The following is a 26367-nucleotide window of genomic DNA, read 5'->3' as shown; positions in this document are numbered from 1 at the left end:
GCCTCTCAACTGCATCTTTTTACATATCTTTGGTTGAGCATATTATCCATGGCTACACCCCTACTATAAACATAAACTAAATTCTCGTTCTCAATAATGTGTTTTTCTCGGTTATAGTAATTTGCATCATAGGTATCGTTGTCTACATATATCAACATATATATATACTCTCGACATGTCTCTATTTCCTTTTGCAGCCACAACAACTCTATCTTTAGGGAAATGTGGTATCTTTTTGACACCACCTAATATCACATCTAAGTTCCCACAGGTCGCTCATCCAATCAGACATACTAAAGATTCAAGAGGAGATGACATCCTAGGTCTTGCTCCAGAGCTCTCTGCAAAGTTTTCTACATTATCAGAATCACCCTAAGTGACTACTCCATTAAGAGCAGAATGTACTGATAATATTAGAAGGGACAATATTTTAGAACCTATTCCATGTCCAATTTTGGAAGTTTCACCAGCTATAGATAATACATCCTCTAATTTTGGATCATCAGATAATACAAGTCATCATTAGAATCACTATATCAACCTACTTTTTCATCACCATCAACAAGTGAATCAAATAATATTACTCCTCGTTGCATGCTTCCTTTAGGTGACATATATGTAGGTCCCTTTGGAGGCCGGCAAGAGGGGAGGAGTGAATTGCCCTACAAAATAAAACTCGAACCTTTCTCGGATTTCAACTATATCATAAACACTTGTTATAAAAAGTAGAGACTAAGTAAAGAAATCATACACCAAAGATTTACTTGGTTTGCAATTAGAGGATTGCTAATCTAAGGAAAGTAAGCGCACTATGATCTCCTCTGGGCAGAGAAGCATTTTTACAACGTTGACAGCACAAATGAAAAGAACACAACTGAAAGCACAGAAAGAATTGATTACAAGTGAGTTGAAAATCCAGGTCCGGGCGCTCGGAAGGGTTCCGGGCGCCCCGGACTGCTCCGGGTGCCCCGGAGCACAAAGTCAACAACGTTGACTTTTTCGCCTCCGGTTCAGCTCGTCTCGGTCCGGGTCTTGTTCGCTCCGGCTCCGCTAGCTTGGGTGATCTCGGCCATCCGGAATAGGGCTCACCCGAACCCAAGTTCCGGCCTTCTCCTCGAGCAGCCTTCCTTCCCTCGGCTCTCTCCCGTGCCTGTCGGCTCTCTCCCGTGCAGTCCTTCTCGCTAGCCGCGTCTTCCGCTCGACTTCCTGTGTTCCTAAGCTCCTGCACACTTAGACACAAGGGTTAAACAAACACAGGACCTAACTTAGCTTGTTTGATCACATCAAAACACCTTGGGGTTCCAACAATATATGCACGATGCCCACCAATGACATCTCCTTCCATGAGCTCTAGTGTTTTTTTTCAAAATCTATTGAACCAACTTGTTTTATAAAAACAAACAAGGATCCTAATTGACGTAATGCAATGACTAAAGAATTTGATGTACTTCTTCGTAATGGAACATGGAACCTAGTTTCACACACTCCCTCCATGAATGTTATGGGCTCTAAATGGATATTTCATCTTAAGCATCGAGCTGATGGTTCTCTTGAACAGTACAAAACTCGACTTGTAGCCAAAGGATTTAGTTAACAATCTGGTATTGACTTCAATGACACCTTTATTCTAGTCATCAAAATTACATCTGTTAGATTATTGTTATCAATAATTATTAGTTCTAATTGGCATGCACGACAATTAGACATCTCTAATGCACTTCTCCATAGTCATCTTAAGGAAACTGTATTTATGAAGTAACCGTCTAGGTTTATTCGTCCACAATTTTCATCTCATGTTTGTCAACTCAAGAAATTCTTATATGGTCTTTGGCAAGCTCCTCGAGCATGGCTTCATCAATTATCTAAATTGTTACAAGCTCAAGGAATTTCTAAATCAAAGACTAATTCCTCTCTATTATACAAATATAATAATGGATCTATGATATTTTTTCTTATTTATGTGAATGACATTTTATTAATCGGCATTGATCAGAAGGACATCAGAACTATATTAAATCTTCTTAATCAAGAATTTCCCATTCGATTTGGAAAATACTCATTTTTTTCTTGGTATCGAATTTATTCCACATGATGAAGGTTATCTCCTCTCCCAAAGCAAATATATTATTGAGTTTCTTCAATGAGCTAAAATGGATAGAGCACATTCAATCTCTACACCAATTGTTGCTATAAACAACTTTTCTACAACTTCATCCTCTTTTGTGATGTCTGATCCCCAGGTTTATCAAGTATTGTCGGAGTCTTACAATATGTTACTATCACATGCCCTGATATTATCTTTGTAGTAAATTGTGCTTGTCAATTTATGCATACTCCCACTGAACAAAATTAGGAGAGTGTGAAAAGAATACTTTGCTATCTCAAAGGTACTATTTTACATGATTTTCTTTTATATCGTCACTCGTCTTGAGATTTACATGCCTATAGCGATGCGGATTGGGCAAGCTTTCTTGAAGATAGACGCTCTCCTAGTAGATATGCAATATTTCTTGGACGAAACCTTATCTCTTAGAATTTGAAAAAACAACCTACATGATCCTGTCCGGAATCCGAGTCAGACAAAGGCCGGCTGAGGTATTGTCGGAGAGGTGACTCGAGGACACTTGGCGTATGTGCATTGGAAAACAGATCCCCATGTGGAACTGAAGGATGATGATGATTTTTGTCCGGAAGAACAGTGTACGAAGGAAAAAGAACTGTAGAGGACAAGTGCGAATGTGTGAGAGAATGTACCCGCTCAAGGGAGAGGACCTCCCTTTTTATATGACCGTGCGTACATCTGGAACCCGACTGATGTCAGAAAATGTCGGGTGTCAGGACCTGTCAAGTGATGAAGGACGCGTGACACCCTCCCATGGACTGGAAGAAAGTTCCATTCGCAGATGACAACAGATCGTTGGAATATTCTCTGACATACAGCAGTTATTCTCTGACAGGCAGTTACGATTCCCTGACCTTGTTGTCAACTAGTGCCTTCTGTCTAGCCCGGGTTTGACTAGGAGCAGCTCGGGTTGATCTATCAGGTATAACACTTGGCTTGAGTCTTGATGAGAAGGACGAGCTGTGGCGAGAGCCTCATCTTTCCTTTTTGGATTGCCCCGATTGGGAGTCGGCCTACCGAGAGTACTAGGTCTAGATATGTAACCTGAGCTGAAAAAATCCGACCAGTCAGGGCAGGTCAGGCATTACCCCCAGTTGCGCCCCATGCCTCAGATCTGAGATCTTGATATGTAAGCACCCTACCGGGGATCATGCGACTGATGACGTCAAGCGGTCCCACTTTTTCTTTCCCTAACTGCTAATTATCACGCCCTCCTGACTACTGACTGCCACTTTCCATTGACTTCTAACTGCCACGCCCCCTTGACTTTTGACTGCCACGCCCCCTTAACTTTTGACTGTCACACCCTCTTGACTTCTGATTGTCTGGCCTTATCGGACCCTTCCATTATGCACCGTATCACTACATTATCTCATTCAAATACTGAAGCTGAATATAAAGTTATAGCCAATATAACGTCAGGAATTATTTGACTTCAATCACTTTTTTTCTAAACTTCATCTTACGTCAAATATTCTATCAAAAATTTGGTGTGACTATTGGAGCAATATATCTTACAACAAATCTAATATTTCATGCTCATACAAAATATATGGAATTTAATTTTTATTTTTTTTCGAGAATGCGTAGTGATTCAACAATTATTTGTTTCTTATATTTCTACAAAAAGATTAAATTGTTGATATCTTTACTAAGTTTTTATCTAGACAACGTTTCAACATTCTAGCTAGTATGTAAATTTAACATCAAAGATCTCCCGTTGAATTTATCGAGGGATAAAAGTGAATTGCTAAATATGACCAGATTAAATTAAGTTAATATTAGGACATAATATTTATTAGACTAAATCTTTTCCTTATTAATGGGTCAATTGATCATCTTAACCACATTATAAATTGTATCGCTTGCATATGGATAAAGTATAATAACAAGTTTATTGTTTGCATCCTTCCTCTTGTTAATCTATTCTAATAATGCCGTTAGATTTCTATATCCTATTAACTGAACAGTTGAGAAAGGGAGTGGTCACAATCTTCATGCAATCTTAAAGCTCCTTAAATTGAAGGTCGGATTTTGTTGGATTGATCCGTACGTCGTTCTCCTCCTGATTTCCTTCTCCCTCCGCGCTTGCTTGCTCCGTGATGGTTCTTCAGTGACTCACAAGAACAGGAATCGCCCGCCAAGATGATTCGGCTGCTTCAATCCGAAGCTAATCAAAAATAATTATGCGTCGCACGTTACATTTCGATTTGCATTCTTTGTAATTATTAGCCACTAAGAATCTGCTAATTTAAGTAGCTTCCTCTGCGTTAACGTCGATCGACACTTCGCCTCCTGCTCTCTTCAGCTTCCACCGTGCGTGCGAGCTCTTGCACTATAAATGCTCATGCACCGTCCAGTTTCCTTCTCAGTCTAGATCGCCATTAGCAGCACCATGGATTCCATTCAGAATCTGGCAGTCCTTGCGCTAGCCTTCGCCTTCCTGGTCGCGTCAGGCAGCGGCCGCGAGCTCTCTCCGGTGGAGCTCCACCAGGCCGCCGACCTGCAGGCGCGACTTGCCGTGGGGATGGGCGAAGCCGGCGGGCTGGTTGAGTGCTGGAACTCGCTCATGGAGCTGCGGTCGTGCACCAACGAGATCGTGCTGTTCTTCCTGAACGGGGAGTCGTACCTCAGCCTCGACTGCTGCCGCGCCATCCGCGTCATCACCCACCACTGCTGGACCTCCATGTTCACCAACCTCGGCTTCACCGTCCAGGAGACCGACATCCTACGCGGCTACTGCGACGCCGACACCGTCCCTACCACGCCCGTTCAACCGCAGCCGCCATCAGCTGCCCCCCCAACCGCCGTCGCTGGGGCAGAGATCGCTGTTGATACTCTGACTCCCTGATTAGGCTTCCACTATCGCCCATAATTAGATAAATATGAATAAATGTGAATCAGTAACAGATTGTCTGTAGTTGCCACATTCTAATTGTTACAGTAGCAGACATCTATCTATGCCACAAGAAAATATTATGTTATCTTGACATGTTCTTTGTGATTTCAATCTCCATGAAATCAATCAGTACTGAAGATCTCCCGCTAGAGGACGGCAATAGCCTAGCCCCACGTGGCTCGTGGGATCTGGGTGACGCTCGTGTTCACGTAAGGTGCCTTTCATCGACGCCACCAAACTCCAACCGTTCGATCGAGCCCAATCTGGTCAACACCGCCAAGTCCGAAGGACTATTTAATAACGAGCAGCGAACGACGACGGCGACGTAGGTGGGGTTGCCCCCGGGTGGGCCCGCCTAGAACCGTCTCGACTGGCCACATAAGTTTCGGCTTCCCTTTCGCCCCGGTCATTTCTATTAATGAGATAGGATGGAATTTAATTACGAACATTTTTTAATATAGGGGTCTCTCTGAAATTTTTCATTCTTAGGGACCGATTTGTGTTTTTGCCCTTCATTTTAATGACATTAAAACTAGAACAATATATTTTTTTATTTTAAAATGACAGAAACTATAATTTTACATGGCACAAGTTAGTTTTTATGACTGACTGAAAATAAAGTTTAGTGAGTAAAATTATAATTTGAAATGTCTTGGGAATATTTTAAAAAAGTGATCAGGGGCAAAATTAAAATTTCTCTCAAGATAATTAAACAAGTTGGGTGTACGAGACACGAACGGCGAAAAACCAAACCAACAGCGCACCGGCAACTCACCACGCGGTCTCCTCGCACGCCACGGCAGGGCACTTACCGGCTGCAGCCGGTCGCTTTTGAAGGTGGAGGAGGAAGATGGCGACCATGTCGGTCCTTCTCGGCTATAAGTACCCAGCTACTGCCACATTAGCTCTTTTTTCCCTTCTTTCCTTTTCTCTTCATTGCAGCTCCTCCGCCGCGCCGCGCCCGCGCAGCCCTCTGATTCTTCTCCCTTCGATCTCATTTACCTTCTCGACATACTAGATCCACGCAGGTGACTCCCCTTTTTCATCCTTTGCTGATTTTTCCGTTTCTTTTCCAACTTTTGATGATCGGTTGAGTTTCTTTTCTTTGCTTGGTGCTTAATCCTTGTTATGTTATTGTTAGTAGATCTGTTCCCAATTTTTTTTTGATCAAATTTTGCTTCTTGTCTGGATATCTACGCTTTTACGTCCCTTTAATCTGCTCGAATGAAGTTTTAGCATCCTCTGGAAATGAAAAAAAAAAAAGAAAAATGCGAGTTTCTGATGCAATCTGTAAGAATGTGTATCCTTTTATTCGCAAAAGAATTCAAATTTTATTTTATATTTCCAAACCTTTTTGGAGCTAAAGTGTTTATGTGTTTCCTTCATTTGAACTGCGGTATAAAGTTTTACTCTGCTTAAATGGAAGTTTGAGGGAATAAAAGCGGGTTTTACTTGCATTTCACAAGGATTTTCTGTGAGAATGATCGAGGAAATGGAGGGGACGGACGAAGAGGGTCTCTGGCGAGTCGAGCCGCTCTGCTCCGTCGCGGAGCTCGACGACTTCGAGCACCTGTCACGGTTGCTCGATCGGCCGAGGATTAAGATAGAGCGCAAGCTGTCATTCGACGAGCGGTCGTTGAGCGAGCTCTCGGGCAATCTTCGGCTGGTTGACGACATGTACTCCCCTGCTGTTGGTAGGTCAGTTTTGGACACACCAGCCTCATCGGCTCGAGACTGGTTTGAGCCGCATGGTCCACATCCGATGATCGCAGAGGCATGGGATGCTCTCCGAAGGTCCATTGTGCTCTTCCGTCGGCAGCCTGTTGGAACCATGGCTGCCATCGAACACGCCTCGGAGGAAGTCCTTAACTATGACCAGGTACATGGTTGAACAGATATCCTATTAGATCCTTAAAAAGATCCCATATTTGACTTTGTTCTATTGATTTCAACTGCATCTCGCTTCTTTACCTTCCTAAAATGCCAACTTGATAGAATCTTCTTGAACTTAATCTCTTCAGGATTCTATGAGGATCCTATCAGTTGATCCCTTTTTATTCACTCATTTGTTAAATGAATATTTTTGTTGGTTTATATCAAAGCTTCATATCATAATCCTTGGTTCTATGTCTGTTAATCTTGTATTTAGGTCTTTGTGCGTGATTTTGTGCCAAGTGCTTTGGCTTTTCTAATGAATGGTGAACCCGATATAGTTAAAAACTTTCTGTTGAAGACGCTCCTCCTCCAGAGCTGGGAAAAGAAAATTGATCGCTTCAAACTTGGGGAAGGGGTCTTACCAGCAAGCTTCAAGGTGAACCATGACCCTGCTAGGAAAAGTGAGACTCTAATAGCAGATTTTGGTGGGAGTGCAATTGGTAGGGTTGCACCTGTTGATTCTGGATTTTGGTGGATTATTCTTCTTCGAGCCTATACAAAATCTACTGGAGATTTATCTTTAGCAGAAACACCAGAATGCCAGAGAGGGATGAGGCTTATTTTATCTTTATGTCTCTCTGAGGGCTTTGACACATTCCCTACCTTACTATGTGCCGATGGGTGCTCCATGATAGATCGTAGGATGGTAAGTTCAACAAATTCTGAAACTACAAGATATATTTTCATTATGCATGCAACAATAACTTGTGCTTTGTGCAAAGTTCAGCTGATAGATTATTTCCAGACTTTATTAGTTGTACGAGTTACATAGCAAAAAACTGATGGCATTACTTTCAGTGAACAACTTCTGCTACTTCAAATTTCTTTTCTAATATTTGATCATATTATTTAGACAGAGCAATTGACTTTGCATGTACTGCAGCTTGAAATCTAATCATTGTTCTATCATTCTAAGTACATCAATGAACCCGATTAACAAAATTCATATTCCAACTGTTAAGCAGCAGTAAAAAAGTATGAAGTGTGGCATCTGGTTTCATCTTTCATCTAACAATTGACTAAACTGTTCCAAAATGGATTTGATAGTTGATTGTTCCAATACCGGTAGGCGGATTCAATATCATCCAGTGATACGCTTGGTCTTGAAGTTCATAAACTCTTAATAAAACCATTTCTATAGTGAATATATTAGCATGTGTTTTTTTTATGGTAATGCAGAATGATGTTAGCTATCAGTTTGATATCAAGTATATGGAAAGAGAATTGTTGTGCTAAAGATGTACTCATGTAGAAGTTCAAGACTTCAAGTTTCTATCATATAGTTTCATTACTGAAGTTGATTGTACAGTTTGTTTATAATTATTCCTTTTCTGATTGATTTATGTATATATTCAATCATTGATAAGATAATAACTTTTTGAATCATCTTGACATTGCTTTCCTTCTTGGGGAAATTTAGGGTGTATATGGTTATCCCATAGAAATCCAATCCCTCTTTTTCATGGCACTGAGATGTGCACTAGCAATGCTCAAACCTGATGCAGAAGGTGAGGAATTTATAGAGAGAATAGTACAGCGTTTGCGCGCCTTAGGTTATCACATGAGAAGTTATTTTTGGCTGGACTTCCAACAGTTAAATGATATATACTGCTACAAGACTGAAGAGTACTCTCATACGGCTGTCAATAAGTTCAATGTCATTCCTGATTCAATCCCAGATTGGATATTCGATTTCATGCCGTCTCGCGGCGGTTACTTTGTCGGAAATGTTAGCCCTGCGAGAATGGACTTCAGATGGTTTGCCCTTGGTAACTGCATTGCCATATTATCATCCCTTGCTACACCAGAGCAATCAGTTGCAATTATGGATCTCATCGAAGGGAGATGGGAGGAACTAGTTGGTGAAATGCCCTTAAAGATAGCTTATCCTGCTTTAGAAGGTCATGAATGGAGAAGTGTGACAGGATGCGATCCTAAAAACACGAGATGGAGTTATCATAACGGTGGATCTTGGCCAGGTGAATTGAAATCATTTTCCTCATTTCTTATTGATGAAAGTCTGAAGGAAGTAGTTTATTTTTGTTTATTGCAGTGCTTCTATGGCTACTCACTGCAGCCTGTATCAAGACCGGCAGGCCACAGATTGCAAGGAAGGCCATTGACCTTGCGGAGAGCAGGTTGTCGAAAGACGGCTGGCCGGAATACTACGACGGAAAGCTTGGAAGATACATCGGCAAGCAAGCGAGGAAGTATCAGACATGGTCTATCGCCGGCTACTTGGTGGCAAAAATGATGCTCGAAGACCCCTCTCACCTTGGAATGATCTCCCTTGAAGAGGAGAAGGGGAAGAAGCGCGTGATAAAGAGGTCAGCTTCATGGACTGCATGAGACTCACTCAACTAAGTGGCACCAGATGCAGGGCTGCTCACGCCTTATTAATTTGTTTGAGTTTATTCCAAATACAATTCATAAGTTTTATTAATCATCTATTTAACTATTTTAAATTATTTGTTAAATTATTATTATTATTTTATTTTTCATATGAAGTAATTTCCATGCGATTATAACGAGTCGACGCCCGCAATTTTCAACCTGACCATTCCCGACCGCTTCCCCTTCCCGAGCGATGACTGGAGAAGAACCCGACGCTGGCAGGGACCCCCCAAGCGTGGCCATCGCCGATCCTCTCCTGTCCCCTCCGACCTCACCCCTCGATCTCCCTTTCGACGTGCCGTCGCTCCTCGCCCTCTCCAGACGCGGGCAGTGGCGTGCCGTCCTCGACGCCGTCGCCGTGGCCCGCCGCAGCCATGGCCTCCTTCCGCACCACCACCTCGTGTGTCTCGCCGTGTCCGCCCTCGCCCTCTCGAAGTTGCGTCGGTTCTCCGACGCCGCCGCCGAGATCGACGCCCTCGACGCCCCTTTGGATTCCCCTCGCTTCCGCTTCGAATCCTACCCGTCTTCCTACCCTGGACGTTCCGGTTCCATGGTCCCCTTCGCCCTCAGGTTCCTCCACGCTGACCTTCCCCAGCGGCTCGGTACCAGATCCGTCACCGTCGATCGCCTCTACGCGCTCTTCGACCTCGTCCGATCCAAGATTCTGGAGGAGACCACCACCGCATCTGCCGACTTGTGGCGACGCAGGGAGGTATTCGTGATAGCTTCCCTCTGTTGCAACCACTTCGTCCACCGGGAGTTCGAGGCGGCTCTGGCGCTGGTTAGGCTACTTCTTGAGCGGGATCCATCCGACCCTTTGCTCCTCTCCCGACTCGGGTATGTCCAACTCCAGATCGGTGACCTGACTGGTGCTAAGGCGTCGTTTGCGAGGTTGGAGAACCTTCATCCGTCAGGGGAGCGAACAGTGGAGTTGGAAAATCTTGTCGGGAGGAACAAGGCGCTGGAGTTCATCGTCGTCAAGGATTATGCTGCAGCTGTGAGAGAATACGAGGAGTGCATTGAAAGGGATCCTGCGGATGTAGTGGCACTGAACAATAAAGCTCTATGCTTGATGTACTCGAGAGACCTGTCCGATTCAATCAAGGTTCTAGAGGGGGCTTTGGAGAGGGTTCCAACTGCAGCTTTGAATGAAACATTGGTCGTGAATCTTTGCAGCATGTATGAACTAGCATATGTCAACCACGGAGATGTGAAGAAGACTCTTAGCAATTGGATTGCTCAGGTTGCACCTGATGACTTTGACCCCTCGTGTACTCGCATCTGATAAGTTCGGTATGGCAGTTTTTTCAAAATTGTTTTCTTGTTTTAGAATGTTATTTCTTGTTCCATTATACTGCTACCTTGTTCTGTTAGGCTATTGTGAAGTGGTTGAACTAATTGCATGATGGAACATTTTGTAATCTAAGTTCATTGTGGAAACTAGAATATATAATGTGTTTTATCATTATTATCATCACAGTATTCTGCTAGGAAAAACTGCTTCCTTATTTGTTAGTCTCCGCCAAGTTGTCTTGTATGGAAGTTGAAGGTCACTGATAAGATATATAGGATGCAACTACCTTTGACTTAGGCTTATGCATTGTTGTTTCAAGTTCCAACTGTTTATTCTATCAAGTTAATAGATCAATGCTCATGTTTTGCAAGTTGTTATATTGGTAGCAACTAGACCTAGTACTAAGAATGATGGAATTTTCCAAATGAAAAGGGTTATTGTTGTGGCGGAGCCAACATTGGTAGACTATGATGCACATGTTATATATTAAGGATGGTTTGAGTTATATTTTGGGCCTTGATTGAGGTTCGAATCCTTAAGGGAGGAGATTGTGTTACCTAGATTGGATCCATATAGGAAATCATGGAGCTGATGAGAGAATTGATAATACTGAAATGATGGAACTGCGTTTGAGTTGGCTTAAACATTTTAGGCAAGTGGTTTAGGTTTGTCACTTACTGAGTCAGTATAGGTAGCAGTAACTCATTGGAGTAGTCATAATTTTACCCCTGATAAATCTTGAGTTCAGCCTGATTAGTTGTTTTTCTTAAGTTTGATATTGCGTTTTTATTTTTACAGATACCTGAGTACCTTAAGCTGAAGTCCATCTGTGTAATAAACTGGATGCTGAAGTCCATTTGTGAATTGTGCCAAATAAACCTCAAGGAAAAGTCCATAAACCATACACAAGTTGATCTCTTTGTGTTTATCATCTCTTTCCCTCAATGATCAAAACTCTGCTACAAACTTGAAATGATCCTCTTCTCTTTTTCATGCATCTAGAGTTCTGAAGACATATTGTACTAATTTCATATGGGAACTTTCTATCTTGTTTTCCATTCTTTTCTCAATTGAGCACAATCTGAGATCATAGATAGAAATTTTCTTGATGGCTGATGCCCATAAAAATATATAAATCATATTCAATACCATCTAACTTAGTTTACTCTATGATTGGTAGCTTTTTAGGCATTCATATTTATACCATCTTGGATCAATATACATTGCTCTCAAATGCTTAGTTCCAAAATTTCATACCAATAACCTAATAAAATTACTAATACTGCCTTCTGTTTGATGGCTTCAGTAGAGAACATGCTCCCATTACATGGATTTGTTTTTCAGTATTATGAACCTCTCGACCTAGCCAGATTGTTTTTCTATCTATTGTTACCCTAGTCTCTTTTTGGTTGATACATTTGCAGTTCATATTTAGGATTCGGATACCTGTTATAACAAACTAAAAACTAGTGAACTACCATCAAACCAGATAGTTCACACTGACATAAAAATTGATTACCCAAAATCATGCTCTTCCTGGTGTAGGATAAGCTTTTTTTTTTTTGTAATCTCAGAAATTAGATGGTACTCTTGTGCTATTACTTCTATCTAGAAAGATGGTGGTGCAATCAACCAAAAATGTGTAGTTGTTTCAAGAAAGTGTGTGCCTAATTCTATAGGCCTTACAAATTGTTGACTGTGGTCCCATATTTTATGTATTTTTCAAATACATAGAGCTCAATGCTAGATAACATCAACGTGGCTAACTCGAAATAGTTGGGTTGAATACGCACACCTTGTATGACGTAGTTTGTTCAATGATGATGGCTACTTAGGTCATGACATGGATCTTATCCTAATTATATTCATGTAAAGCTGATACTAACAACTGAGGTTGAACATCATTGATAGCATTTTAAGAATGTTTTGCTATGCGGTTACTTTTTATGTTGAAGACAAATAGCACTTGAAAGCATGGTTTAAAGTGCCGTGCCGAAACGATCGAAACGGGCGAAATGTCTCGTTCTGCTCAGCGACCGACACCGGCACTACCCCGGCACCAGACCCACGACAGGTGCGACGTATTGCGTGACCCCGTGGTCACAGCGGAGGGATCGCTCGACCCTGCAACAGTAGTGGAGGGGTCGCATAACCCTTCCGTTGCCGCCGCGGAGGCATCGTGCGACCCTGCGATCACTGCAGAGGGGTCGCACGACCAACGTGGCCGCGCCGAAGGAGTCACGCAATCCCCGCGGCCATGACTTGTTGCGCAATCCCGCGACAATGCCGAAGTCGTGCGGGCTAGCGAGTGGTGTCGGATTTCAGTATTTTTTTAATTAAACTTAGGTTAATTATTTTAATCAACTCCTAGCTATGATAGAGATAATCTAAAGAGACTTTATTAAATCCTAATAAAATTATCTAATTAATTTTATATTTCATTTATTTTAATTTAAAAATTATAATAAAATTTTTATTTATTTATTTATCTATTTTCATATCTTTTCCTTTTTTAAAAGATTATTTTTATCTTGTTTATTTTTTAAATATTTATGTTAAATATTTTAATTTTTAATTAATATATTTTATATTTAAAAAATATCGAAACTATATCGACATGGCACGATACGGTACCGAAACCGTATCGTTTCGGTCGAGGACCGAAACCTCGGCACGGGTCGAAATTTTAAACCTTGCTGAAAGAACTGTATTTGTAAATTTTATATTGTAGATTAGAGAAGATGTTGTATTTTAAGGAGCATGAAAAGGATAGCAGATGGTGAAATAGGAAGAGATGTTGGTTGAAAGATAATATACTGCATGAGAAATTAGATTAGCATAGAGGAGGTAAGTTGGATTAGGTTTGTGAATAAGTGGTTCTAATGAACCCCGAGAAGCTAAAGGAAAAGAATGAGATGAAAAAGAGGGAATCATAGAAGAAGAGATAGAACAAGATCATTTACTTTCTCCTGCACTTAATAATCTACCACTGGTACCCTTCATAAGTGACATTTTGAGCATAAATGGGTATGCTGTCATCATTTATACAAAGACAATTATATTTTCAATCATGGCTATCTATGACAACTCTTATAATAAGAGTAATCCATCATGCTGGAGTGTTAGTAATCCTCACGGTGGCAAACCACATGCTGATGCTATAAACTTGGTGCAGCCAACTAGGCAAAAATTTTAAGTACATCATCACATACAAGCTGCCTAAGGCATCTCATATTGTCATTGTGTGCCACTTATGTTTCAATACAAGATCTACCTAAAAAATGGAGTTCTTATTTGGGTTATTTCTACATTATTTAATCATTATTACTGCTGATGAATTTGATTACTTTTAATTTGGGGGCAAATGGAAACACAATAGCATCTCTTACAGTATGGATTCTTTTTACTGTCTAAGGCATCTCATATTGTCATTATAAGCCGCTTATGTTCAGCACAAAATCCACCAAAAAAAACAAAATTCTTAATTTTTTATTACATTATTTAATTATTATAACTGCTGCTAAATTCGATTACTTTTTGTTTGCGGACAAATGGCATCTCTTACAGTATGGATTCTTTTTTCAATGTTTATAGCGGTTTTGATCATTGGGATGTTTCAGCAATGGTTCTTGGATTTATAATTGCTACTGAAGATTGAATTCTAGTTGGAATAGAAGCTGGCTGAAGTTCGATCCATACTTTGTTTTGTAAACATGGGCAAAGGCTCGATAGGAATGAGCAGCCAGATCATGTACATTGCAGAATGCCATGAGGATGTGTTTAACATGGCCCAACTTTAATTTTGATTCAACTTCTTTATTTTGCTTGTAGAATCAGTGAAAGCTCGAGCATTATAGCGTTATTTGACTACGTTATTCTTTCATTTAGAAATATTTTTTAAAATGTTATAGCGATGTGAATCTCTGACTAGTGATGATTGCGCACTTGAAATAAGAATAGCAATGTATGGCGGTGAGGTAAGGAGGTGGGAGGAGGACGTCTAGTAATCATCTTATGCTATAAGAGTGAAGATGGCGGTGAGGCCTTGCTAAGGCTAAGGTGGAGTTGAGGAAGTAGCCGAGATTGGGATGGTGGTGAGGAAGGAGAGGAGAAGAAAGAGGAGGCAGGTGACAGTGCGGTTGCTCACTGCGACATTCGGATCGATTGATCGCGTCTGATTCCAATGACTAACCACAATTTGAAACCTTCAGTCACTCTTCTTCAACAAGAAGCTTTAAATGTTTATTTGGTTAGTTGATTCTAGTGGATTTATCATTTACCATTAGAAGTTTCTCGCGTTTTAATTTGCATAAATTTAAGATTTTAACCTTGCAAATAAATCAACTTGTCAATCATTAAATTTTTAAAATTCTTTCCAATTTAAAATATTAATTAATGTGTTTCTCATAAAAAAACTAAGAGTTTAACCTACAAAGTTTTTTTTTTTTTAAAGCTGGTATCCTTTGGATCATGACTCCTGGTTGATTCTTGGATCAGGGATTATTCATAGATAGAATTCTATGGATTCCACCTATATAACTGATAGGGTCCATGAAATTTTACCTATAAGTAAATGAATTCATTCTCTGAATTATATTTTGTGGTCCAGAGGGTGGTCTTTGGAGAGGGGGGCATAAATAAAAAAAATTAATCTTATTGAAATGATATTCTATTTTTAAAAATATTAAAATCACACTAAAAAATTATTATATATTAAACATTTTTTTATTTAAATTTAATTAAAATAGGCTTAACACTAATATTACAATTATGGCTTACAATATTATTAAAGTTATTTTTGATTATTTTAAATACTTTTGATTAAATTAATAAAGATTATTTTGTTATAAGTTTGGATAAAAAAATATAATGCACCTCATTATATATATTTTTTTAAAAAATACTTTTTGATGAAAAATAATAATAAAGAATTGACTTTTAAATTTTTACCCACGTATATTCGGATAAAGATTAGATATTTAATTCCTTCCAAATTTACGATGAAGAAAAGTAATCCCAATTAAGAATATAATAAAAAACCATTGGCGTCAAAGTGAAATAAAAATTAAATACTTAAAAAGCACTTCTCTTTCCAATATCACTCCCTCTTCCCATCCTGAGCCCAGAGGAAATGGAAATTGGAATCAGCAAAGGTATGTAATTTTTTTTTCCTTTTTGGATCATGGTCAGCTGTCAGACATCATAAACTCAAAAAAACATAAAGAGACAGGAATCACGTGATATGGAACACAACCAGATAGGCAAAATATGATTATAGATTTTTCTGCCTATTTTCTAGTTCATTTAAAAAAGAGTTTTTGCTGATCCATTCCAGTCTATGGTTTTGAAGGAAGAAGGAAAGCAGAAAAAGAAAAACCATTTAAAAGTAATAAATGGAAATTTTCCATGTTCTTGTCGCCGCCAATTGGAGCGGCGAGGCTGCCCCTTTCTCTCTGTTCTTTCTTTGACTCCGTCGCTCCAGTCTCCTTCAACTATGCCCTTCCCTAGTCCCTTCCTCCCCCCATCCTTCCTGGCTCTCTCCTGGTCATCTTAGTCTCTTCTGTTTCTCTTTGATTTATCTGAGGACGGTTTAAAATCTCCTAGGAATAGCTCACAATCGCCTGGACTCCCGGGGAAAATTAACAAAGATGGAATTTTGCTGATGCAAACCCTGTAAAAATCGAATCTTTCTGTGTAGGAATCATCCTTCAGGCCCCAAGATTTGGACTTTGCAACCGGTACCATCACCGATGAGCCAGCCTTCGGTCAATCCTCCTCCCCATCGCTCCTCCAAGCCCGCCTCCGTCCTCCCGTACAAGACCGCCAATCTGCGGGACCATTACCGCATCGGCAAGAAGCTAGGGCAGGGGCAGTTCGGCACCACGTACCTGTGCGTCGACAAGAATGATGGCAAGGAGTACGCGTGCAAGTCCATCCCCAAGCGCAAGCTTCTCTGCCGCGAGGACTACGAGGACGTGTGGCGCGAGATCCAGATCATGCACCATCTCTCGGAGCACGCCAATGTGGTCAGGATCAAGGGTACCTACGAGGACGCGCTCTTCGTGCACCTGGTGATGGAGCTGTGCGCGGGCGGGGAGCTCTTCGACAGGATCATCCAAAAAGGGCATTACAGCGAGAGGAAAGCAGCGCTGCTGATGAAGACCATCGTAGGAGTCGTCGAGGCATGCCACTCGCTCGGGGTGATGCATCGCGATCTCAAGCCGGAGAACTTCCTGTTTGCCAGCACCGATGAGGATGCGGCACTTAAAGCGACGGATTTTGGCCTATCCGTGTTCTATAAGCCAGGTCTGTTCTTCTTCGAGATAGTACTTCTCTTTCTTTGGCTCCTTACTCTTGTTAATGGTTTGCTGTGCATTTTATTGCATCTTTCTAGCACACAACTATCGTTTCATGTTGTTCAACCAACCCTGTGCCTACCTTTTTCTTTCTTTTTCATTTTTCTCTGGAACATGAGAAATTTGCACTTGTTTAAGTTTTTGAAGAAGCTTGCTATTACTCTCGTAAGATATTATATGTGGATTTCCAATGGTTGTTCTTATGTAGTTATGTGGCATTGAACTATTACCATCCATGGTCATTTGGTTGCTCTTTTTGCCGTATTGGTGATGATCGTTTGCTACAATAGATCTGGAATTATCCTTCATAAGTCTCACAGATGAATATTTTCTTCCTTTGTACAATCAAAGGGGACGCCATAAGATTCTTATTATCCACATCTTCCTGCATCACTCATTACAGTTGGAACGTCTTTTTTCCACATAAGCTAGGATACCAAGATTAAAATCGAAGAAATAGCACAATTACACAGCATTTACTGCATCAATGCTCTAATACATCCATGTATGGGAAAAAAAGAAGAAGAGCAAAAATTCTAGCTAGATATGTGAGATTTTGGATTTTATGTTTTTTTAATAAGTTGCAAGTTACAAAACAAAAATATGATAAAGCAGGAATATCTCGTTGAGATGGTTTTATATAGTAGTGAAGTGTACTGACAAATAGTGAATATCTTGGACTAGCATTGAAAATTTAGTTTTAGGAACTTGCTTCATGTCAAGCATACGAAATCATGGAACCCCAAAAAGAAGAATGAATTACGTGGGATTGGTTACTTACACATTACTTCCTGCATTGAAATAGTACCAACTTTGAACTTAGAAAGTATATGTGTGGAGATTGAATTTCCTTTTGGACTGAAGTTTATTAGGTAAAACTGACATGTGACATCGTAATTCAAAATTTTAATACAGGTTAATCATCCACTTTCTTGCTAGTTTTCTTTTCACATGTACATATTATACACGTGCAGAGTGAACAATTGATTGTTGGCTGATTTTAACCAGAACTATTTTCATATCTATGACGAAGATTTGTTAATTGAAAATAACTTCTAAATAAAATTTCATTAGAAAACACTCCGTGTTCCATTATATTAAAATACCACTAAGAAAATTTGTTTCTTAATAGCAACACTTTGGCAAATTTATCAATTTGAATTGCTAATTTCCTATAGACAAAACAGTTCTTAGTGTGTTTTTATTAAATACAGAAGCATGAAATATCATATGCTTTGCTTCATTGCACAGACTAACATAATTAGTTTGCTTGCTTTAGATTAATGTGTCCGGCAGACTTCTTAGGATGTCTTAATTCCTGTAGTATGTCTTAGGGAACTCTCTTTTATGATACTTGTCAAATCTCCTTTTGGTATGGTTTGATATAACTCAGAATACTGTCTGATTGACATGTAAAAACCAAATGGAGCGATATGGAAATTTTTCATTAGCAAGAAACTTTGCATTTCTCTTGTCAAAATTTCTATAGTTCTTTTATGGAGAGACAAAACTAGGCAAATCATAGAACAAGTCTACTTTCAGATAACAAGTAAGATCTTATTATTCTTTCTCATAAATTAAAATGCAGCTTAGGTGATTAGGTAGAAGTCATTGATATTAAATTTCAATGATTAAACATACATATTGGTGCATACTGACACTGTTATCTGAATTGCTGGTTTACTGACACTGTTATCTGAATTGCTGGTTTAGTACACGTATTGGATGGCAATCGTTCAAATCGATTACCACTATCGTACCCAGAGTGACACATGGTAGGGGCTGGTTCTCATAGGAACCAACAGGAGGAAGGGACATTGAGATTGATAACTGAAGAAGCTGAAGTGCAGAGACAGCAGCTGAGGAGGTGGAGATTGAAGTCACAGTCACATAAAAGCAGTTAATGCAAAATATGTGGTGGCGTGATCATCTCTTGCTTTGTCCTTTACCATTACTTTCTCTCTTCCTATCCTCTACTTTTCACTTTCATTTTTCTTCTTCTTTTCCTTTTCATATCTCTCTCCAACTGTCTTTTTCCTTTCTGTCTTCTTTATGATGTATGTTTATTGAACCGTTCGCCTGTTTTGGACCAAACTAGTTAAAATCTGAAGTAGAATCTAGACTGGTTAGCCAAACTGCAGATTTTATGAACACTGCTGGCATACGACAACTGCCATTTAATGATAAATAGAGAAAGCACAAAGGATTAATTGGTAGCTAGACAAAGCAAGGGAATTCAGCTTATATTTAATTAGTACTCTGCTAAACTTGAAGATGGTTTATTAGACCATAAAGTCCATAGCTATTATAATCATAAATTTTTGTATTATCAAATTTGGCCTCTTGAATACAATGTTTTTCATTAGCTGATTGTTCTGGAACTCTGCAGGTGATACCTTCTCTGATGTTGTTGGAAGCCCATATTATGTTGCACCTGAGGTATTGAGGAAGCTTTACGGACCAGAATCAGATGTGTGGAGTGCAGGTGTCATCTTGTACATTTTGTTGAGCGGGGTGCCACCTTTCTGGGCTGGTGTGTAGTTACTGATGCTGATTTGTTGGTTCTATCAAGCTAATTTCCAAAAATCTACTTCTCTTATTGTCAATAATAAATTGTTTTATTTGCATTTCTTGTCGCTCTCAGAAACCGAAGCAGGGATTTTCAGACAAATATTACAAGGTCATTTGGATTTTGAATCTCAACCGTGGCCGGGTATTTCTGATAGTGCAAAGGATCTAATAAGAAATATGCTTAATAGAGACCCAAGGAAGAGATTTACAGCACATCAAGTTCTTTGTTAGTACTTCAATCCTGTTTTTTTTTTTTTTTCTATGGGTACACTTTCAGGAATGTCTTTAGTTTCTCTATTGGTATGGTGTTTCTTCTTCAAGGTCACCCGTGGATCGTTGATGACAAAGTTGCACCTGATAGACCATTGGACTCTGCCGTGCTATCACGTCTTAAGCAGTTCTCTGCTATGAACAAGCTCAAGAAGATGGCGCTACGGGTAATCTTCTATTATGTAATTATATCGATTGCATTTTTGCCAGTTAATTAAAGTATTTCATTTGGCATGCTGCACACCATATGTTAATAGTTACCAGAGTATCAACCAGTTTCCATAAAAACATGGGGTAGCGGTAATGTTTTTATAGGTGTAGAAGGTTGTATATATACCTGTGAATTCACTTGTTTCACTGTTTAGAACTTTTTTTTGCTTGTAGATGCTTCTTTATGGGGAGAGCTATCTGTCTCGGGATGCATGATAGCCATTTTTCATTTTGATTGGTGAAAGCTTAAATCATGCCCGTATAGTTGTATGCCCTTAAATTGCAATAGTTGAAACTCTACTTCTGCATTATTAGATGAAGAATACTAAGGCAGTTCAAAGTTTTTGATTTTGTTCGCTATTGTCTATTCGTTAAGCTTTGATCGAGACAATTTTATACGCAACCTTTTTATGGACGAAGCTGAATTGTCTTAATGCCTCATGCTTATTTTCCTAAAACTACTGTTCCTCAAGTATGCGTTTCTTCGTTTTGCAGGTTATCGCTGAAAGCCTCTCTGAAGAAGAGATCGGTGGTCTAAAAGAGTTGTTCAAGATGATCGACATGGACAACAGTGGAACCATAACATTTGATGAACTGAAAGAGGGTTTAAAAAGAGTGGGATCCGAACTCATGGAATCTGAGATACAGGCACTCATGGATGCGGTATGCTTGACTAATGCTGTCATTGTATTGATCTCTTTTGATAGTTTCAAAATTGCAGGCTGATATCGACAAAAATGGCACAATAGACTATGGTGAATTCCTCGCAGCAACGGTTCACATGAATAAGCTGGAGAGAGAAGAAAACCTGAAATCAGCATTCTCATATTTCGATAAAGACGGAAGTGGTTACATAACAATTGATGAACTTTCACAAGCATGTAAAGAATTTGGTCTCGACGACATTCACCTTGACGAGATGATTAAGGAAGTTGATCAGGATAATGTGAGTCATCATCATTGCCTTTTGCTGTTGAGGCACATCGCCTGTACGATAATTCAGTTTATAATTATCGATATTACCCGATTGCTTTGTAGGATGGGCAAATAGATTACAGTGAATTCACAGCGATGATGAGAAAAGGCAATGGAGGAATTGGAAACGGAGGTGTTGGAAGGAGGACCATGAGAAACAGCATAAACTTTAATCTGGGTGATGCCTTCAAGACTACTTAATTAGAGGTGAATATATGGATTTAGTGTGAAATTGAAAATGAGGTGATGCCATTATACAAGGTTTAGTGACTGAGAACGAGTTTATTTATATCAATCTCTAATGAGTTTATCAGACTCCAAGAATCGTTTTGGATGAACATTTTATCTGTAGTTCCTTGAGTAAGCTTCAGAGAAGGTCATCTGTACTTATCGCACTATGTCTTTTATAGATCATCTTGAAAAAAATTACATGATAAAAAATCCTAAATTATAATGTTCCCAACAAAATGCGTTAGTAAGGTTAATTTAGCTTCTCTTGTACAGGATAAATTTTACATGGGTGACACACCTTTTGAGAAAATTAGACATCTGTGGTAGTAACTGAAGAGTATTCACATCAATGACTTCAGCCTTAAACGGGTTCTTTCTTATTGTGATCCATTGAATCTTTCCATTTGTGAAGCAAAATCTTCCTGCATCGTGTGCACAGAAGGTCATATGGTCAGACAGGAATCAACTGCTGCTTTAAAAATATAAATTTGCCTGGTGTTCCAGCAAGAGATCCATCGAAGAAAACAATGTCCAAAGGTTATGACAGAACACACAGATTTGTTTAAGAGCATTCCTTGTGTCTTGCTGGAATTTAGTAGTCACATAAAAATAAAAATGAAAATTTCGCAAAATGAAGTTCATGTATCACAAGTTGAGCATGAATTCATCCAGGGAAACTTCAAACATGACTGATTTGCACGAAACTGAACTTGGGATGAGAAACAAGTGGGGGAACAAGCAAGATCAGCACTCAACATAAAGGAACAATATTGACAAAATTGTACCTGTCTGGTTCAATTTCTCGCTTGGCAAGCATGAATGCCAGGAAAACAGCGACCATGGCAGCAAATAGATGCTTAAGGGTGTGCCGACTGACAACTTGACGTGTCAGTTTGTAGATCTGCTCATCCTCAGTTTCCTCCATTTTCGCCAAAAGATAAAATGCTGCACGTCTGAAAGTCAATATTTTTCTCTAAAGAAAAGGGAATACTTTATGTAAAGTTTATATATCTATATATAATCTGAGACTGAGAGCCAGCAGGATTTATCCAGAATTTATTGGAAACTGTTAACGCTCACTTATACAAAGACTGCCTTATTAATAATTTAGAGTTGGTTCCAGAAAATAGAAAAGAGGCCAGAGGTAATAATTCAGCTTTTTTTGGTTAATAATAATTCTGACATGGGAATTCATCCATGCTGGATTACGAACCCATAAAATTCTGGAAACGCAGAAGGGTTCTTAGATTGACATGCTTAGAATCTGCTTAGGCACCAATTTCTGTGCTACATTTAGTAGATAAAATGGGCGAAGGTAGAGCATGATTCTTGTCATTTTAGAACATGTCCACCCAAATATTTTAAAAGCACGTAGTTGCTGAAGGATTCTCTAGGTAACAGGCTGTTGATCCAAAAGCATTTACAAACTTTATTCATGAATGTTCACGTGAGTTCACAATTACTAAAGCTTGTTTGTTTTAGTATATATATTAATGAGAGAATATAAATGAGCTTCTATTGAGCTAAGTATTAAGCCTGCTTATAAACAAACTTTTTCTTTATTAATTAATGTATGAAGCATCCATCTCTATTTTTTGTAGTGTTTCTTTATTGCTTAATACTTTCAACATATGAAGCATAACTAGTATTGATCCGGCAGTAAGAATGAGAGTCCCCATTTATCAGAGTCAACGCCACGTGGAGGTCGAAAGGTAAAAGGCCAACCAGAAACTTGGCCGAGCGGATAATGATGGTGACGATCGGCTGAAGCTTCCGAGCGGAAGCAATACACCCCGGTGGGAAGTCGGGGTTCCGACGTTCATGATGAACAGTATAGTAGTGCCGAGCGGATGGCCCGCTCGGCCGAAGGAATAAAGTATCAACACTGCGAACAGTCCAGAGCACATGACCAGGAATACCCCGAACGGACGTATACCTTAGTCCGGTCGGACGTGATGGGACTGCCGAGCGGCATGCCACTCGGTGCGGAAACAGAAGGGCTAGAATGACAAGACAGAAGATTATGCTATCTCATCAGAAGATTATGCTGTCCCATCAGAGACGTGCTTGGACTGTAGCAGTAAGGGGTCAAGCCTCTGACAAGCCCATACTGGGTATGGGCCGAGGACACGTGTGTGCCTCGGTGTGTGCATCGCCTCCTCGAGCTCTATATAAGAGCCCGCACTTCACGGGAGGTATAAAAACTTGATCTTGAGCTATTTCATCGCCTTCTTCTTGCTCGACTTGAGCGGCCGAAGGGTCGCCGCCGGGACCCTCCCGGCCCGACTCTGCAGTTCGTTCGCGGAGGTCTATTGGTCGGAGATAGAGGAGAGCGCCGGCAAGTCTGTCCCGATTCGTCCGACTCACGACAGGATCAAATTGGCGCCGTCTGTGGGAACGCGCCTATATCCGAGCGGAATAGATGGACGAGGCTGGATGACCTCACACCGTGATGCTCTCCCAGGAGAGGCCCGACGCTCTAATTGAGGCAAGAGCAGCTAAGCTCGTGGAGCGACAGAAACAGAAGGCTCAAACTGAGCGGATAGCACAGCTGAGCGGACCGACCGGAGCAACAGGCGAAATGGGGGCAAAATGGGGCTCCGACTGGAATTCAAGTGGGAGCAACGCCTGCCCCGATATCGGTCCGACGAGGAAGCCTTGATGAGTTTCGACAAGTATATATATTCTTCTCACTCCACGGGTATTCGGGAGTCAAGAAATTGGGTCAGATCCCTTGCTGGTCGGCAGGTCAGTTCTTCAATTATTTCTGATGCTCATAAATTTGTAGTTTCTTGAGTAAAAACTCCCGCGCCGCTCGGCCGGGAGTAAATAAACTGAGCCCCGAGCTCGATGGGAAGCCTGTGCCGCTCGGCCAGGATCATATTAACCGAGCCCCGAGCTCGATGGGAAAACCCCGTGCTGTTCGGTCGGGAGTGTATTAGCCGAGCCAAAGGCTCGATGGGATAAATCCCGCTCGCTCGGAGAGATATAGGAAGGCTCGATGGGAAACCCCGTGCCTTGAGTAGGGTAAAACGCCCGAGCGTAGCGAAGGCCCGCGAGTGTATTTGCCAACCATGCAAGGCTCGTGCTGCTCGGCCGGGAGTATAGAAACCGAGCCAAAGGCTCGATGGGATAAAGCCCGTGCCGCTCGGCCGGGAGCATATAAACCGAGCCCCAAGCTCGATGGGAAGACCCCGTGTCGCTCGGCCGGGGGAGTATTAGCCGAGCCAAAGGCTCGATGGGATAAATCCCGTGCGCCGGGAGAGTATAAACCGAGCCAAAGGCTCGAGGGAAAACCCCGTCGGCCGGGAGAGTATTAGCCGAGCCAAAGGCTCGATGATAAATCCCGGGAGTATATAAACCGAGCCAAAGGCTCGATGGGACCGCTCGGCTGGGAGAGTATTAGCCGAGCCAAAGGCTCGATGGGATAAATCCCGCGGGAGTATATAAACCGAGCCAAAGGCTCGATGGGGGCCGGGAGTATAAACCGAGCCAAAGGCTCGATGGGATAAATCCCGTGCCGCCGCGGCCGAGTATTAGCCGAGCCAAAGGCTCGATGGGAAGCCCGGGCCGCGAGTATTACCGAGCCAAAGGCTCGATGGGAAAACCCCGGCGAGTATTAGCCGAGCCAAAGGCTCGATGGGATAAATCCCGCGACCGAGTATAAACCGAGCCAAAGGCTCGATGGCCGAGTAATAAACCGAGCCAAAGGCTCGATGATAAATCCCGCCTTTACCAGGTAATAGCCGGCGCCAAAGGCTCGATGATAAACTCGCGGCCGCCGGGCCGGAGAGGAGCCCCAGCTCGATGGACCCGTGCCTACCGGAGAATAAAACCTGCCGGCGTAATTAGTACGCCCGAAGGGCAAACCGAGCCTCGAGCTCGATCGGCCTACCGGGAGTAAATTATCCAAAGCGCCTCACGGAAGCGAGCCGTCGTCCATTGCGTAAATTATTCTGCCGCCACTGCGGGATCGCTTTCAAATTCCCGGAGAAAAGCGTTGACGATCATGGCCTGCACACCGGAGGTAAATATATTTTACCAAGCGCCACGATGGCGACTGACGGCCGAGGTATAAGATTCTGAGCGTCCCGCTGCTGCTTGCCCGGAGTTTATTCCAGCCAAGCGCCGACGCACCAAGGCCTCAGCCGCCCGGAGGTATAGTATCCGGTCCCTGCGCATCCCGGTAAATTATTTAGCCACGCCGACTTGGAGGTATAGATGGCTGCGCCGGGAGGTAAATATATCGGAGTCAAGCGCCGATTTATCAAGGCCCCAGTCGCCGCCCGAGGATCTTCCCCGAGCTGCCTCACGGAGAAATTATTCAAGCCGCCGACGACGGCCCCTGCCACAATGTATAGATCCGAGAGGTTCTGTCATTTGAGTAATTATCCGAGCGCCGACGATTACTAAAGCCCTTTGTCAAACGCCGGAGGTATAGTATCCAAGGCCTGCCGCCTGGGCCGAGGTAAAATTATCGCGCCAAGCCAACACCAATTTGGCGCCCCGCAGCCGCCAAGCCGAGGTATGGTATCTCAAGGCCCCGTAAAATTATCGTCGAGCCAAGCGCCGACGACGAAGGCCCCGCTGCTTTGCGAGGCATATATCCGAAGGCCGGCGTGCTGCGTCACGTCGGAGGTAAATTATCTGAGCGCCACGACGAAAGGCCCCGAGCCGCCATAGGTAGTATCCCGCGTTCCCGTGCCGCCCAGCCGAGGTAAAACTGAACGACGGCGCCCGAGCCGCCAAATGGAGGTATTATCCGGCGCCTGCCTTGGCCGAGTAAAATTATCGGCTTGGGCCATAGAGGTAAAATTATCAAGCCGAGTCGCCAAACCGAGGTATGAGTATTCCGGCGTCTGCAGGCGCCGCACGAGGTAAATATCGCGAGCCGACGACGAAGGCCCCGAGTCAGCCAAACGAGGTATAGTATCCGGCGCCCGTGCCTGGGGAGGTAAAATTATCTGAGCCAAGCGCTCAACGACGAAGGCCCCTAGCTGCTCAGCCGGAGGTATAGTATCTGAAGGCCCCGAGCTGCTCAGCCGGAGGTATATTGTACGAGCCAAAGGCTCAATTCCGAAGACCCTATGCCGTTCGGCCAGGTAAACGT

The 26367-nt window shown here is 41.8% G+C and overlaps 4 protein-coding genes across 6 annotated transcripts; all 4 read left to right on the top strand.

The window, feature by feature from the left end:
* The first annotated feature begins 4517 nt into the window (after positions 1-4517).
* Positions 4518-4973, top strand: LOC122025745 (egg cell-secreted protein 1.2-like). The gene has a single exon (XM_042584648.1). The coding sequence runs from the start codon at positions 4518-4520 to the stop codon at positions 4971-4973; it is 456 nt and encodes a 151-aa protein (XP_042440582.1).
* An 863-nt stretch (positions 4974-5836) lies between these two features.
* On the top strand, positions 5837-9387 carry LOC122049458 (probable alkaline/neutral invertase D). 2 transcript variants are annotated; one of them, XM_042610842.1, is made up of 5 exons: positions 5837-6049; positions 6488-6900; positions 7171-7602; positions 8377-8935; positions 9010-9387. In XM_042610842.1, the coding sequence occupies exons 2-5, from the start codon at positions 6502-6504 to the stop codon at positions 9303-9305; spliced, it is 1686 nt and encodes a 561-aa protein (XP_042466776.1). In that variant the 5' UTR covers positions 5837-6049; positions 6488-6501; the 3' UTR covers positions 9306-9387. The 2 variants fall into 2 exon arrangements, with proteins under 2 accessions (XP_042466776.1, XP_042466782.1); XM_042610848.1 differs by lacking the exon at positions 5837-6049 and having other exon boundaries at positions 6484-6900.
* A 97-nt stretch (positions 9388-9484) lies between these two features.
* LOC122049475 (trafficking protein particle complex subunit 12-like) lies at positions 9485-14527 on the top strand. 2 transcript variants are annotated; one of them, XM_042610858.1, is made up of 2 exons: positions 9485-10643; positions 14239-14527. In XM_042610858.1, exon 1 carries the CDS (start codon positions 9544-9546, stop codon positions 10633-10635), a length of 1092 nt encoding a protein of 363 aa, XP_042466792.1. In that variant the 5' UTR covers positions 9485-9543; the 3' UTR covers positions 10636-10643; positions 14239-14527. The 2 variants fall into 2 exon arrangements, with proteins under 2 accessions (XP_042466792.1, XP_042466796.1); XM_042610862.1 differs by lacking the exon at positions 14239-14527 and adding an exon at positions 11443-13060.
* A 1453-nt stretch (positions 14528-15980) lies between these two features.
* LOC122049446 (calcium-dependent protein kinase 28-like) lies at positions 15981-21437 on the top strand. Its single transcript, XM_042610834.1, has 7 exons — positions 15981-16950; positions 19390-19533; positions 19645-19797; positions 19893-20008; positions 20547-20714; positions 20773-20997; positions 21090-21437. Exons 1-7 carry the CDS (start codon positions 16395-16397, stop codon positions 21225-21227), a joined length of 1500 nt encoding a protein of 499 aa, XP_042466768.1. The 5' UTR covers positions 15981-16394; the 3' UTR covers positions 21228-21437.
* The last annotated feature ends 4930 nt before the right edge of the window (positions 21438-26367 follow it).

This window comes from Zingiber officinale, chromosome 1B (assembly GCF_018446385.1).
Source record: "Zingiber officinale cultivar Zhangliang chromosome 1B, Zo_v1.1, whole genome shotgun sequence".
Classification (NCBI taxonomy): domain Eukaryota; kingdom Viridiplantae; phylum Streptophyta; class Magnoliopsida; order Zingiberales; family Zingiberaceae; genus Zingiber; species Zingiber officinale.
Note: the sequence above shows the minus strand (reverse complement) of the source record. Positions and strands in the feature narration are given on the sequence as shown.

What these genes read in the sequence shown, in the direction of transcription:
- LOC122025745 (XM_042584648.1), top strand. Translation starts at nt 4,518, where the DNA reads ATGGATTCCATTCAGAATCTGGCAGTCCTTGCGCTAGCCTTCGCCTTC.
- LOC122049458 (XM_042610842.1), top strand. Translation starts at nt 6,502, where the DNA reads ATGATCGAGGAAATGGAGGGGACGGACGAAGAGGGTCTCTGGCGAGTC. An exon ending in CCATGATAGATCGTAGGATG is followed by an intron (nt 7,603 to 8,376) that starts GTAAGTTCAACA and finishes GGGGAAATTTAG; the next exon opens with GGTGTATATGGTTATCCCAT. An exon ending in TAACGGTGGATCTTGGCCAG is followed by an intron (nt 8,936 to 9,009) that starts GTGAATTGAAAT and finishes TGTTTATTGCAG; the next exon opens with TGCTTCTATGGCTACTCACT.
- LOC122049475 (XM_042610858.1), top strand. Translation starts at nt 9,544, where the DNA reads ATGACTGGAGAAGAACCCGACGCTGGCAGGGACCCCCCAAGCGTGGCC.
- LOC122049446 (XM_042610834.1), top strand. Translation starts at nt 16,395, where the DNA reads ATGAGCCAGCCTTCGGTCAATCCTCCTCCCCATCGCTCCTCCAAGCCC. An exon ending in TACAGGCACTCATGGATGCG is followed by an intron (nt 20,715 to 20,772) that starts GTATGCTTGACT and finishes TCAAAATTGCAG; the next exon opens with GCTGATATCGACAAAAATGG. An exon ending in AGGAAGTTGATCAGGATAAT is followed by an intron (nt 20,998 to 21,089) that starts GTGAGTCATCAT and finishes ATTGCTTTGTAG; the next exon opens with GATGGGCAAATAGATTACAG.